Source organism: Pongo pygmaeus, chromosome 12, assembly GCF_028885625.2.
Source record: "Pongo pygmaeus isolate AG05252 chromosome 12, NHGRI_mPonPyg2-v2.0_pri, whole genome shotgun sequence".
NCBI lineage: Eukaryota > Metazoa > Chordata > Mammalia > Primates > Hominidae > Pongo > Pongo pygmaeus.
In genome coordinates, this window is record NC_072385.2 from 27,893,092 (window position 1) to 27,907,848 (window position 14,757).

At 42.2% G+C, this 14,757-nt stretch overlaps 1 protein-coding gene across 4 annotated transcripts in view; it reads left to right on the forward strand.

Moving 5' to 3' along the window:
- The window catches only part of VWA3B (von Willebrand factor A domain containing 3B), a 224,084-nt gene that overhangs the window by 183,848 nt on the left and 25,479 nt on the right, over positions 1–14,757 (forward strand). For all 4 annotated transcript variants that reach the window (XR_008500554.2, XR_008500555.2, XR_008500556.2 and 1 more), the window contains one exon: positions 1,103–1,304. Coding sequence is in view for 1 of the 4 variants with exons in the window: in XM_054474969.2 (XP_054330944.1) it covers positions 1,103–1,304 (202 nt within the window). In the remaining 3 variants the exon portion in view is untranslated. The remainder of the gene's footprint in view (positions 1–1,102; positions 1,305–14,757) is intronic.

Below are 14,757 nucleotides of genomic sequence, written 5' to 3' on the forward strand. Positions count from 1 at the left end.
ATTGGGGAGTTTTCTTCCAATTGCATCGCATTGTTTTGGGGAGGAGGAGAGGTTAGGGCAGGCAAAATGCAACAAGCTTTCTTACTCTCCTTCATACAGCTGTTCTTGGGTTTGTACTTGTCTGAGGTGCCACAACCTCTTCATTGGTTTCTGGAATTCTCGCAAAGGCAATTTGGTTCATATATTGTTAAGTCAGTGTCTCTGTAGGGGAATGAAGGCCTGGGTTTTTATTCCACCATCTTGCTGACATCATTCCAATAAGCATGTTTTGCTGTCTTCTGGGTACGAGTTTGTTTGTGGATGGAGTCCTGTGATTGTGCTGAGTTTAGACTGTTCTCTTCCAATATCCAACATCTAAAGAAATAAGTAATGCTTTCAGCAATAAGAGTGATAATCATGAATTGTTTTCTTTCTCCCTACCCATTCCGTTCCAGCAGTGTCTGACTCAGAAGCAGCTCAGACTGGAAACAGAATCCAGGACCTGGGCCATCACACCACACTAGCTTCCTCTAGAGTCCCACAGCCTGCTTATCAGCCATAGAAAGTTTGGCTTCTGTTCTTTATGTACCAAAACAGCAAAGCCAAATAGTTTAGACTTATTTAGGCTTGCAAAGAGGAAAGGAGATAAAAATAGCTAAAATGAGCTAGTATAAGAATTACTGCACTGAAGCAAATATTTGGGTTTGTTTTGCTTTGCTTTGTTTTTCAGAGTCACTGCTAGGCATACTTGTGTGAAATCTCTTTGAAGCCCATGTTTGGTTCTGCCAGATATTAGGCTCCAAATACGGAGAAAAAAAAAATGCTGAAAATTTTATGTGTATCATACTTCTTTAAAATCAGATAACCTAATGAGATAATAGGGAAAAGTGCCTACCATAATTCACAGAGATGGTTATTTCTAACCTTTGCAAGCTACCAAAGTCCTGATGGAGCAGAGGGCCTGGCTATGATGCTGTCATCTGACACCTGACACTAGCTTCAACAGATGTTTCTCAGGGGACAATTTCTTAGGAAACCATCTTACCATATTTTTTTAATTATAGTCATTTTCTTTGCTTTTTGTTTCTTCCTCTCTTTTTTTGCTTGTTTGTTTGTTTTTTAGGTTAGATGCAAACAAACCAATACAGTACTTGGAAAACAAAACAGTTTTAAACCAGGCTTTAGAACGGTTGAATTGGCCCATTTCATTGAAAGAGCTGTCGATGCTGGAAAGTGAAATCCTAGCTGGGAAAATGTACATCCAGCAGGCCATGGAACTCCAGGAGGCTGCCAAGAAGAATTATGGAGACAAAGCCCCGGGAGAGGTGGGTGCCCTGGAGGTCTCTGTCTTTCCTCCCTCTCTGCCTATCCCAAGTCATTGTCATCCCTACATTGGCTTCCTTCTCTGTCTCCCACTCCCCACCACACTGATTTCTAAAAGCATTAGAGCCAATCCAGTTAAGGTCTCAGTACTTTTTTTCATCATAAAGGAAATGCCATTTGATTGTACTATGGACTTATTTTTAAAACAATACATCTTTTAATTGAAAAAAAAAAAGCTAAATAGAAGTATAATGTAGTGATTAAAAGCCTGGACTTTCATAGGAGCCAGACCAAGAACTAGCCGCAGATCTACCATCTAATCTGTGTGTGATTTTGGTTACTCAGTCTCTTTAAACCTCAATTTTCTTACTTGTAAAATAAGAATATTAATAGTATCCATCTCATAGGGTTGTTATAAAGAGAAATGAACATGTGAAATGCTTAGTATTGAAAGCTCCCCATAAGTGTTAGCAATTATTTTATATAATCATTAATAAAGCAAATCTTCTAGAAAGAAAAATAATTTATAATCTGGTCTCCTTATTGCTACCACTTGGGAGCCTTTCCTTTTAGTTTTTTTTCTCCTCAAATGTTTTCTACATAGGTGCAGAGTGTCTATAATTATTGTATATTCTGCTTTTAAGTTTAGCATCATTTCATAGACTTTCTCTGTGTTTTTATTGAATTGTCAGATTCATATGGGTGATGGTTACATAATATTCCATGGTGTGAATATACCCTGGTTTATTTGATTCTCCACGAAATGTTAAACATTTATAGTTATTTTCCAGTTTTCTGCTTTCTCACATAATATTTGCATGACTCCTGTGGTGCACATAGTTGAATTATTTTGTTAAGATACAGCCTTAGAAGTAGTATTTCTGGATCAAAGAGTATAAACATTTGGAGTCTATAAATACACATGGCCAGTGTGAAACCCACTCTCTGACTATACATGGTTGTGTGTGGACGGTGCTTTGTTTGAATGTGTCCCCCAGAGTTCATGTGTTGGAAACTTGATCTCCCTTGCAGCAGTGTTGGAGGTGGGATGTTTAAGAGGTGCGTGTGGGAAAAACAGCTCTCTCAACCGGTGCTCTCGCACCACAACAGCAATCATCAACAGGGAAGAAGGCTTCTGTGACCAAAGGTGTGGGGGATTTTCCCACACATACCAAGCAGCAGACACCGGTTTGTTCTCCTCCAATTCAACTCTGACACTACCTACCTAGAGATGGCATCAGATCCCATAGGTTGAGGGCTCAGTCCCCAAGACTGGCCCTCCCAACACATCAGTCACAAGTCTGGGCCTCCAGAACTTCTGACTGACCAGCTTCAAGTTGGGGTTCCCACAACTCCCTCTTTGAGTTTGATTAATTTGCGCGAGTGGCACACAGAACTCTGAGAAACACCAACGTTTAGCAGTTTATTATAAAGGATATTACAAAGGATACAGATGAAGAGATGCATCGTGTGAGCGATGCAGGAAGGGTGCAGAGCCTCCTTTCCCTGAGTGCTCTCCCTGGGTGGGCCACCCTCCAGGAGCCTCCATGTGTTCAGCTGTCAGTAAGCTCTCCAAACCCTGTCCTTTTGGGTTCTTATGGAGGCCTCATTACTTAGGGATGATCGATTAAAGCATCGGCTATAGTGATCAACTTGACCTTCAGCCCCTCTCCCCTCCTGGAGGTTGGGAGTTGGGGCTGAAAGTCTTAACTATCTAATTCTACCTTGGTGTTTCCGGTGTCCAGCCCCACCCTGAACCTACCCAACAAAGACACCCAAAGGACAGGACTTCAGAGACCCCAAGGATGTTAGGAGTTATGAGCCAGGAACCATGGAAGAAAAAAATACATATATACATATGTATGCCATATAAATATATATATATGCCATATAAATATATATATGCCATATAAATATATATATGCCATATAAATGTATATATGCCACAATACCACAAGCTGGCTAGACCATGAGGGCTCTGGTCGTAAATGAACCAATGCCATTATCACAGGAGTGGATTCCTTATTAAAGGAATGAGCTTGGATCTCTGTTGTACACTCTCTCTCGCCCATGTGATGCCTTCTGCCAGGTTATGGACAGCAAGATGGCCCTCACCAGGTGCTGGCCCCTTAATCTTGGACCTCCCAGCTTCTAGAACAGTGAGCCAGTAAGTTTCTGTCTATTATAAATTACCCAGTTGGTGGTATTCTCACAGCAGCACAAAATGAACTAAGAGAGATATGGAATAGTTCATCCAAAATCTTACTAAATCCTAGATAATTTTCGGATGTTCACCACATTATAGTCTAAAAATCATTCCCAAAGATCTGACCTTTCAGGTTCATCATCTTTGGTTCAGTCTTTGCCAAGTGATACTGGTTTAGCCTGGCTTAAAATTCTGTTTTTGATGCTCTAGGTTCTTGTCTTTTGTTTCATTTTGTGTTGTTTGTTCTCTTTCACTTTATTCTTTCTTCTGCAAATCACATTTTTCCTTCAGTGTCAAAAGCTATGTCTTTTGTGCAGAATGTAAAATTTTTATCACAGAAGGTCATATATCTAGTAATGTTATTCAAACAAAATGACTTCCTCAAAGAATTGTTCAGTGTTTCTTTGGGAACCACCATCTGACACCCCTAGACATTTCTCTATTTACCTTCCTCGTCTGCATGCCCTGTGGGCACCTAAGACTCAAGAGGACCAAGAGTGAATTACCTGCCTCTCCTTGAAAAGATGATCTTCTTCTCATTGTGCTTTTCCCTGTCTGCTTGCTCTTTCATTTATTCATTGAAATATTTATGAGTGCCCATGAGATGCCAAGCACTATTCTAGGCACTGGGAGTACCTAGAACACAACAGACTTAGTCCTTAGACTATCCTAATTTGAATGAGGATGACAGACCATGGCCAGTCCCAGGTGTTGAGCTGTGGAGGCCCCGCTGCCTAACAGCAGAATTTGCTGGCATATTCTTTTATCTATACTTTATATTAAATTTGCAAATAGGAAGTGTTGCGAATGGAGTGAAAAGAAGCCTCTTGTGATTCAGAGCAAAGATAATTGTGTTCCACTGAATTCATCTGGAATTCTGGCAGTCAAGCTCGTTGTTTACAACATATGAATTAATTGAATTAATTGCTCTATTTCTTTCTTTTCTTACCACAAAATGGGAATAAAAATAATTCCCGTGATTTCTTCATCCAAAAATCATGGATACGATTCTGCACGTGGGACAGGTGCCCTCAGGCGTCGAGTGGCCTCTGTCATTCTTTTCTGTCTCCTTGGGATCTCCCAGGGGGATACCTTATACTGGACACAAAATGGGGATTTGTTAGCTGCGTTGAATGCATGGGCCCAGCCTAATGGAGGAGACATTGCGCCAGAGCATCACCGCTGTGAGAGCCAAGAACTGGTCTGGCCTTATTTGTAGCTGTGTCCATGGCACTGACAGTGAAGCCCAGTGCACAGGGGCCACTCAACAATGTGTATTGAATGAGTGAAATGCAGACCCTTACAGCCTTTCACTGTATTATAAATACAGCAGAGGCACCCCCAGAGAGCAACTGGAAGATGGGGAAAAGTGACCTGACTGGGCAGTTAGGGAAGGCTCCACTAATCCAGTTTGGCCCAGAAGGATGCCTAGGAATTGGGGACTGGGCCGCAAGAAGTGTTTGGAGTGAAAGAAACAGCCTGGGCTCAGGCAGGGATGTGGGGAAGAACACGGAGTGTTCCCTGGGAAACGTGGCAGGAGAGACGGTGGGCACAGGAAGAGGTACCAGAAAACGAGGTACTTGAACTTTGCTGGGGTCAGGAACTTAATGACTGTAGGAAATGGACACCACGGAGGGGTTTTCAGCAAGTCAGGGACATTCACAGATGTGTGTCCTAGAAAGATTATTCTGACAGTGAGATGAGGCCCAACATAAAAGACCAAAATCCGGTGCAGCGCTCCCCTTGAGAGGTATTGAGTCCTTGAGCCAGGTAGGAACACTGGGGAGAGAACAGGTAACAGAGACATGGGTTATGGGAAAATAGGACATGTGGGGCAAAGTTGAAGATGCTCACAAATTTCTGCCTTGGATAACTGTAGGAGCAGAAGCACTGCTACTCCTTCCACCCTTCCTCTTTTCCTCAGGGAGACAGGTGCACCCTGGCCAGCCTATCCCATCACATGTCATCCTCTAACCCTCTGCCACGTGTTTGTTTACTTCACAGCACACTTCACTACCTGATATTATGTACACTTTTGTTTATAGTCTGTCTTCCCCACTGAAATAAGGGTGGGACTTGGTTTGTGGTGTTGTAGGTGCTCCCAGAGCCTAGAATTGTGGTGGGCACCTTGTAGGCATGCATACATATTTCAGTGAATAAACGAAAGAACAAACACAGAAGAGGCACAGTGACAGGAAAAGCAGATTTTCGGGGAAAGGTAGTTCACTTTCAGCGCTCCTGATTCTTAGATACCCGTGGGGCACGCAGGTGAGAGAGGCCAGTAAACAGCCACACGTCTGGAGTTTAGGAGAGAGGCCAGAGTTAAGGAGATAGATTTGGAGGTCATTTCAGGTGCTGGGAGAGGAGGAGGAGAGCGTAGAAGGGACCAAGGCGGATGAGTTAGAGAAGCAGAAGGCCCGGGGTGGAGAGCCAAGGACAAGAGGCAGAAACTCAGCTTAGAAGGCCTGAGTAGCGTCACACAGCTGGAAGATGGCAGTGCCAAGATTTGCATTCCAGTCCACCTGACTCCAAATAGAAAAATCAAAGCACTGGCCTAAAAGATGGTTGTGAGACCACGTACTTCATATACCTAGGAGAGTGTGCAGCACCAAGTGCTCAGCAGTAAATGCACACAACATTCATATCAGTGACAGCTCCTTCCACTGCTAAAGTTATTATCAAGGAGGTTTGGAAAGCCATGCAGAATGATGTCTGAAAGCCATTTGACTTGCCAAGAGAAAGTGCATTAGTGAGGTTGGCCAGAATAATGCCAGTGGAATGGTGGGGGCAAAGGCCAGTTTGCAGTGGGTAGAAGGGTGGGTAGAAGTGGAGGAAGTTAGTATAAGAAGTGAAGACTTTTTCTTCCAGATCTTCACTGGGAAGGCAGGGAGAAAGAGGGTGTGAACACCAGGTGAGCCAGTGCAGGAAAAGGTGTTTAGTTTGTGCAGTGGCATCACTGGGTCTGCTGCTGCCTCTTGGTCAGGGGCTAAGACTCTCCCCTCACTGCCTTGTCCTCACACAGGATGTCGAAAGCCACCCTTGTCTGTTAGAGGAATACCCATGTTCCAGCATAGATGTCCCTAGGTAACTGGGGGAGAGGTCACATCTGGTGACTTCTCCTCAGAGATCTTTCCACTCGTGGCATGGCCCTCTGCAGTGGAAGATTTCGAATGTTGTTTTCTTGCAATGATACTTCTCCTTTCCATGTGTGATAGATTCTGAGACTTCAAAATGCCATTATTGTCACACCCCACAGATTCGATTTCGTGACCCACTAACAGGACTCAACCTTTGGTGTGTGAAGCTCCAGGTTTCAAGGCCTTCTGAGATCCTGGCGTGAAAAACGCATCAGAGATGCAAGTCATTTTTCCTGATTTATATGTAAATACAGTCTCATTTTAAATTCTTTTGGCAAAGGCGGAAGCTTTTGATGGATGAGTATAAATTGCCATGAAAGAGCCCCTCTGTTCATCATTAAGCACCCCCATGAGCTGACTGATAACAAGCAGCAAAATGGGGATGAGACCATTCGGAGTGGGCTGCCCACGTGTGTCCAGAGGGCTGTGGCCACTGCGTTCGGAGTGGGCTGCCCATGTGTGTCCAGAGGGCTGTGGCCACTGCATCCAGCCTGCTCCAGGGCACGTTATGGAGTCTGGATGACCGGGGCTTTCTGATACCCTCATCTGGAGCAGGGTTGTTCCCCCCATAGCTGCCTTGCCAATTCCTAAGTTTGGAGCAGCTTCGTGATTTTTCTGTCAGTAAGAACCAGCGGTGGGAAGGAGACATGGCAACAAATGCTGTGTCCAGGGAGCCTGTGCCCGCTTTTTATGCCCCAGCTTCCATGGGCAGTTCCTGACTGGCCCCAGATTAGACCTAAAGTGAGAGCCGTTATTCCCACCTGCTCTGCCTGGCATCCTGCGCAGGGCGCATTCCACGCTTGACTGTGTAATGGTTTCCGCCTATTTCCATAATCCACCGACTTCGTGGTGTCCCTGGAGATGGGCACTTGGCTCACTGACTACATGATGACAGGAGAAATCTTAAGTCTGAAATTTAAAATTCCCTTTGAAAACTCCCCTCCCTAGCACCCCTCATGTTACTGTGATTGCAGATTTCACCCTCACTGGCCAATCCAGAGCCCTTGGAGCTGAACGATAGGGGAAGTTGCCGGAGGGCATCTGTGAATTATAATTAATCCTCCCTGGGAGCCTGGTCTAGGGCAGCCCAGCTGTGCTGTCCTCCAACATTTTCTGAATAAATAAAGATTGTTCTCCAGGGCAAATCCTTTGGCCCAGAAAGATAAAAAAGGCTCTCTCACCCATAACCTTGACTGCTTTGGAAAATCTGGAGGTAGAAAATATTTTTAAGCTGAAAGCAGCCCTAAAGGAGGCCATGGAAACTTACCCACACCACTGGCTGCACACGTTTCCTTCTCAAAGCCGTGACTGGCAAGGAAGCTGGAGCCTATGGCCTTCAGGGACGGGGAATTGAGTGCTCTGCTCCGGGAGAAAGAGAGCGTTAGGAAAATGCACACAGGGAGGCAGGCATGGGCGAGGCTGGATGAGGTGGAATTAGGAGAAGGAAGAGAAGAGAGATCATTTGCCATTGAGAACTTTCTGTTGGGTTGTGACTTTGACACTATACATGCAGGAAGATGTCAGCTGGGGAGACAGAGGAAAATGTCTTTCAGTTATCAGTTATATAAAATAAACTCAGAATATATACAGCTGTTATCTGTGTCCGAGATAGTAAATGAACCAATTGTCATTCTTGCATTGTAACCTTTTTTTTTTTTTTTTTTACAGTCCATTAACGGGAGGTGTGAGGCATCACACCCTAACTGACTAGTCAGCCTTTCTAATTCCACTAGTAAAAACTTTAGTCTGTTTTGCTGATATTCAGGTCTGTTGGGAAGACTAGCTCCCTAGTGGCTGTGAACTGTTCTCCAGTGGAACAAGATCTACTGATGTTGAAACAGGAAATTTTCCCTGACCCCTCATGGGACTTGCAAAGAGGGTGGCTTGTTTACTCAGCCTGCAGCTCTCAGCCCCTCTCGGGAGAGGGAGCACGCAGGTGAGTGGGTGCAGGGGCCAGGACGAGTACTTCTGGGTGCCGGCAGGAGCAGAACTCTGTGCGGCCCTAAGGCAGCTTCTAGAGGAGTACCCACAACCCCTGGAGCCCCAGAGGGCATGTGTTACAGTGCTCCTTTAGTTTTGCTGTCCACAGATGGCTAAGTGTTTAACTCCTCGGTGTGACAGCCTGCTGTATCCCTAGCTCTTGTTCAGCATGCAGGAAGAATCAGGTCACACGAACAAATTGAAGATGGTAAATACAGGGGATTTTATTGCTGCTGAAAGTGACTCTCAGCAGGATGGAGAGCTAGAAAGGGGATGAAGTGGGAAGGTGGTCTTCCCCTGGGGTTCAGCCATCACTGGCCACACTCTTCTCTGAGATCCTGCCATCAAGCCATCCCCCTGAAGTCAAGCTGCTTCTCAACGACGTCAGGCTGCTTCTTCTCTTTTCTCCTTCTCTGCTACTCCACTGCCAGTGGAGCCTGCAGTTTTTATGGATACAGGATGGGGAGTGGTGTGGACCAGAGTGGTTTTGGAAAAGGCAACATTTGAGAAGGAAAACAGGAATGTGGGTCCAGGCTTGAGAGTGGGGCCTTCACTGGGGACCGCTGCCTTCTACCCAGTATTTCCCTGCCTCCTGTCCATATCAGTGGGCAGGAAGTTAACAAGTCTGGGGTGTGCACTGGTGATGTTACCATCACACAGAAGTGATGTGTGCACATTCAGACCATGCTGTCCTCAGACAGCACTGCAGTGATGGTTTAGCATCTGGAAGTGGGACCCCTGATGGGCCTCTGGGGCATCTTAACATCTTTGTTAACATCAAAGTTAACATCTTTGATGTTAACTGTACGGCACCCCAAAGTCTTTGGCAAAATTCAAAACCAGCAGGATGTCATCTTTCTGGAATAAAGTTGTCAATATTCTGGCTGAAGGGATGGCACCTCTAGCTGCCCCGGTGAGATGTCTTTTCATCCTGGGAAGCCTATGTTCTGTTTCTGTGGGATGAACCATTATATTGAAGCTGGCCATTGTGCTTCATCTGTGGTATAGTTCAATTGACTGTGCCATGATGCAAATGAATCATCATATAGACCATGGTGAATAGTTCCTTCCATAAAGTCCCATGCTGTGGAATCAACCAGAAATGAATTCTTGCCAATAGTAATAACAGTTGGAAACAAAGCAGAGTAAACATGAATTACTTTTTTTTTTTTTTTTTTTTTTTTTGAGACAAAGTCTCACTCTGTCACCCAGGCTGGAGTGCAGTGGTGTGATCTCGGCTCACTGCAACTTCTGCCTTCCAGGTTTAAGTGATTCTTGTGCCTTGCCTCCTGAGTAGCTGGGATTACAGGCACACGGCACCACACCCAGCTAATTTTTGTATTTTTAGTAGAGACAGGGTTTTGCCATGTTGGCCAGGCTGGTCTCAAACTCCTGGTCTCAAGGGATTCACCTGCCTCAGCCACCAAAAGTGCTGGGATTACAAGTGTGAGCCACCGTTCACAGCCAACATGAATTACTTTTACAATGTTCTTTAGTATCTGTCCTTGTCCTTTCCAGTGAACTTACAGGTGTATAAATGACTTGAAGGGGAGTGATACTTGTAACCATTTAGAAAGACATTTTCTTAGGCATCATTTGCAGTGCTAAGAATGAATGCCATGGCATTGCTACCATTCATTGTCACCCAGGCAGGGGGAAGCTCTTCACAGAGTGAATGGCTATTCTCTATCAGAATAATTGGGAAGTGAGTGACAACTATAGAAAAAAAGAGTTATCTGATTATTTTAGGCAACTCACCTCCCACATTTATACCTTTAAACCCATTCTGAAAATGTAGAAAGCAATCTCCTCGGTTAGCCTCTGGCTAAGAAATGGAGAGAATCAATATTTGGAATCTAGAGATGAAAGAGGGCTAGTTAAATAAATTATGTGACTCTACTCATTCAGAATTTTAAAAAGGAACTTTAAATGTATCTAGGCATAGGTTCTAAGAAATGACTTCTCATACTAATGAAATCTAAGAGGGAGAAATGCCTCCCCAGAATCGATGTGGACATCTTTGCGGAATCAGGTTTTTATTCGTCTGGAGACGAATTTTATTCGTCTCTCGACTGTCTGGTGGTCTTGGTGACCAAAGTATCTTCCCAGCCAGCTGGTCTTTGACATGAACACTGGTGACCTGAAGCAAGGTGGCTTTTCCGTAAAGGCTTTAAACTTTATGGAAAAGTGAGGTTTTTAAGTAACAGTTGATTTAGTATGGCAGGCTCCAGATTCTGAAAACTCTAAATTCTATCCATTATTAGAACACTTTACACAGTCTTCCATTGAAGAAATGACTGTAGGAAGCTGTGCTTGGGCATCCCACTGGAGTATAAAGATGGAAAAACTGTGCTACTCATGTTCTCAGTTGTGGCTGGTGCATTTCTCTCATCTTGTAGGAACTGCCAGCAAGGGTAGCAGGCTTGCATCCTGGCCTTATACATACATCTTGACAGTTTCTCCAAGAGTGTAGATTTAGACCCTCCTAAACAGAAATAGGGAACTAGGAAGTGGTAGAGATTATTTAGTTGTTGCCTTACTTTGCATATGCAGAAACTGAGGCCCAAGAAGGCTAAAAGATTGCCCAAAGTCCCATAGCCAGGTGGGCAGCACCCAATCCTGTTTCTCCTGCCTCCTAGTCCAGCTCCTTCCTCTGAGGTCATTTCAAGCCACAGTATGCCATTTTGAACCTTGCACTAGAAAGAGTGCTTAGGTTTCTCCTCTGGGTGAAAGCTCAGGAATAAGCAGGTGACATTCACCACCCACCAGTGATGGTGAATTCTCTTTGATATACTGATTGCCTCAGCAAATGTGCAAATTCCACAAGTAGGGAGGGACCCAAGCAAAATCTGGCTAAATGTGAGTATCGTAAACAAAAGAATATAGTTCACCATCCATTTTTGTCCGTGGCTGCAGAGGCTACAAGCAGCCCAGGTCTGAAGACTTCCCACAGTCCCTGTAAGAGACCTTAACCCCTCAGCTTATTTGTTCTCCACTTCTGAGGACGTGGCTCTTAAGTTTTCATCTCTGAGGTTATAAACCATATTTCCACTTATTTTAATGAACCTAAAAAGCATCTCCAAACAGGTCCAAATGATAGATGGCTACAACAGAACCCAGTCATATCAGGGCACCATGGAAATGAGCCCACTTATTTCCAGAACCTAAACTGTATTGAACATGAATAATGACCTAAGAGCAAAGGGTGTTCAGACTGCCTGAAATTATTTAAATTTTTATAGCCAACTGCCACATAAATTAGAGACTTTCTTAAGAGGAGGCCTGCAAATGAACTCATAAAGTATGCATTGAATATTTTATTTATGATATAACTATAGCACGGCAAATACATAGCTATAGCTATATAGCTATATCACTGCAAAAAGGTGGCATCAAAATGTCTGGGCAAACACTTTATATTGGACTTTGTGTCATGGAGAAGAGGAGCATTTGATGGTCTGAAAAGAGGAGACACTTGAGAATTATTTTGCTAGGCACTCCAATTGGGATGGAGGACTAATTTCTTTAAGAGACTCAAGAATTATAATAAGTTTATGGTTAAGAAAGAAAAAAAATGAGTAAAAATCTAGGATGGAAAATCCCCAGTTTCAGCAATGTAGCAATTTGGAGAAAAAGTCCTATGTGGTTTATCTTTAGATTTGTAGATGGATTCGGAAGCTCCTGTACTCATTCAGTCATTCAGCCCACTACAGTATATGCAAAATATTATGAGGGTTATGTAGAGCAAACCAAAAACATTTTTACCTTAAAAAAAAGATTTGTAGAAGTATAATTTGTACGCTCATGAAGGTTACCTATTTCAACTCAATGACTTCTAATAAAATTGACAAGAGTTTTCAACTTACTACCACAATCCAGTTTTAGAACGTTATCTTCCTCCTAATAAGATCCCTCATGCCCATTTGCAGTCACTCTCAGCTCTGGATAACCACTAATCAACTTGTCTCTATATATTTGCCTTTTCTATGCATTTTATAAATAAAAGGCTGGATAATATTCCATTGTATGGATATACCACATTTTGTTTATTCATTCCCCAGTTAATGGACATTTGAATTACTTCTACCTTTTTATTATTAGGAATAACGCTGATATGAATCCTCATATACAGGTCTTTTTATGGTTATAAATTTTCATTTCTCTTGATGAGGTATCTAATACTGTAGCAATATTTCGGGTCATATGGTAAGTTTGTTTAATTTTTTAAGAAACTGCCAAACTTTGTTCCAAAGTGTCAAAAATCTATTGACTATAAATATAAGGATTTATTTCTGGACTCAGTACTGTTTCACTAATCCATATCACTATCCTATGTCAGTACCACAATTTCTTGATGACAGTAGGTATAGTAAGTTTCAAAAGAAAAAAAAAAGCAAGTCCAAATTTGTTCTTTTTCAACATTTTTTGGGGGGTCATCTGGGTCCTCTGCATTTATATGTAAATTTTAGATTCAACTTCTCAATTTCTGCAACAACAACAAAAAGAAAATCCAAAAACAAGCAAACAAAAAACTTGCTGGGATTTTAATATAAATTGTAATGTCTATATATCAGTTTAGGAACAAATGACTATCTTAATAATATCAAGTCTTCTAATCCATGAACATGGTATGTCACTCTACTTATTAGATCTTTGATTTCTCTCAATGATATTTTTTAGTTTTGAGTGTATAAGTCTTCCACTTATTTTGATAAATTTATTCCTAAATATATTCTTTTTTGATGCTATTATAAATGAATTTTTTTCTTAATTTCATTTTCACAGTGCTCATTGCTAATACATAGAAATACAGTTGATTTTTTCGGTACATTTATCTTGTAACATGACACCTTGCTGAACTTGTTAATTAATTCTAGTAGTTTTTGGGTGAATTCCCTAGAGTTTTCACATATAGAATCATGTCATTTATGAATAAAGACAGTTTTACTTGTTCCAATCTGGAGACATTTATTTATTTATGCCTGACTGTACTGGCTAGAACCTCAAATACAATGTTGAATAGAAGTGGTGAGAGTGCCTTACTTTGTTTCTCATCTTAAGGGTAAGTCATCTAGTTTTTCTAAATTAGGTATCATGTTTACTGTAGGCTTTTCATAGATGTCTTTTCTCAAATTGAGAATGTTTTCTTCTATTCCTGGTTTGTTGAGTTTTTATCATAAAAGGGTGTTGGATTTTGTCAAATACTCTTTCTCCATGTATTGAAATAATCATATTATTTTATCCTTTATCCTATTAATATGGTATATTACATTAATTGTTATCTTTTGTTCTATTAATATGGGTGTTAAACCAGTGTTGCATTCCAGGGACAAATCCGACTTGGCCATTGTATATAATCCTTCTTATACATTACTGGATTTATTTGCTATATTTTCTTATGGATTTTGCATCTACATTCATGGGGAATATAGGTCTATAGTGTCCTTTTCTTGTGATATATTTGTCTGGTTTGGTGTTGGGTTAGTGATTCCCCTTCTCTTTTCTATATCAATGATCTTCCCAGTAATTTCTAGTTCCCTATGGCTTCTCTTTTCAGTTCTCCATCCAGAAATCTGGGTTTATTAATATACACCCAGCTCAGTAGCTTCTATTTATTGTGTTTGCATCTGGAGCCAAACAGAGGGTGGAGAGCGAAAGGGAGAGAGAGAGACAACAATGGGACTTCACTCCACCTTCTCAAAATCACAATGGCACTAATCAGACAGGAAGATTTAGCCTCCTTTAGAGTTTTAGGCTCAAAACATTGCTGCACTGCCACAGGATTGCTTGGTGACTGAAGTGTGAGAATGGAGAATAAAAAGAGGGGACAATTTTTGTATTCTTTCTGAGTGTTAGGATTTCCTTTTTCCATTTATTAAGCTAGAACTCTAGGATTCTCCTAGAGCTCTCTCTGTCTGGACCCTTGTGCCTACTTCTGGGTTTTGGACCAGGCCAAGAGACACTAGAGAGAACAAATGGTAAACCCACCACTAGCTTGGTGGTACTTTGAGTTCTTGTCTTCTTTCCCGATCCTTTTACCACTACATGTTTGCTTTTCAGAATCCTTAAATAGATTTTACTTAGAACTCAAGCTCTTTCTCTGCTATGTTATTTCATTTTGCTAGTAATTCA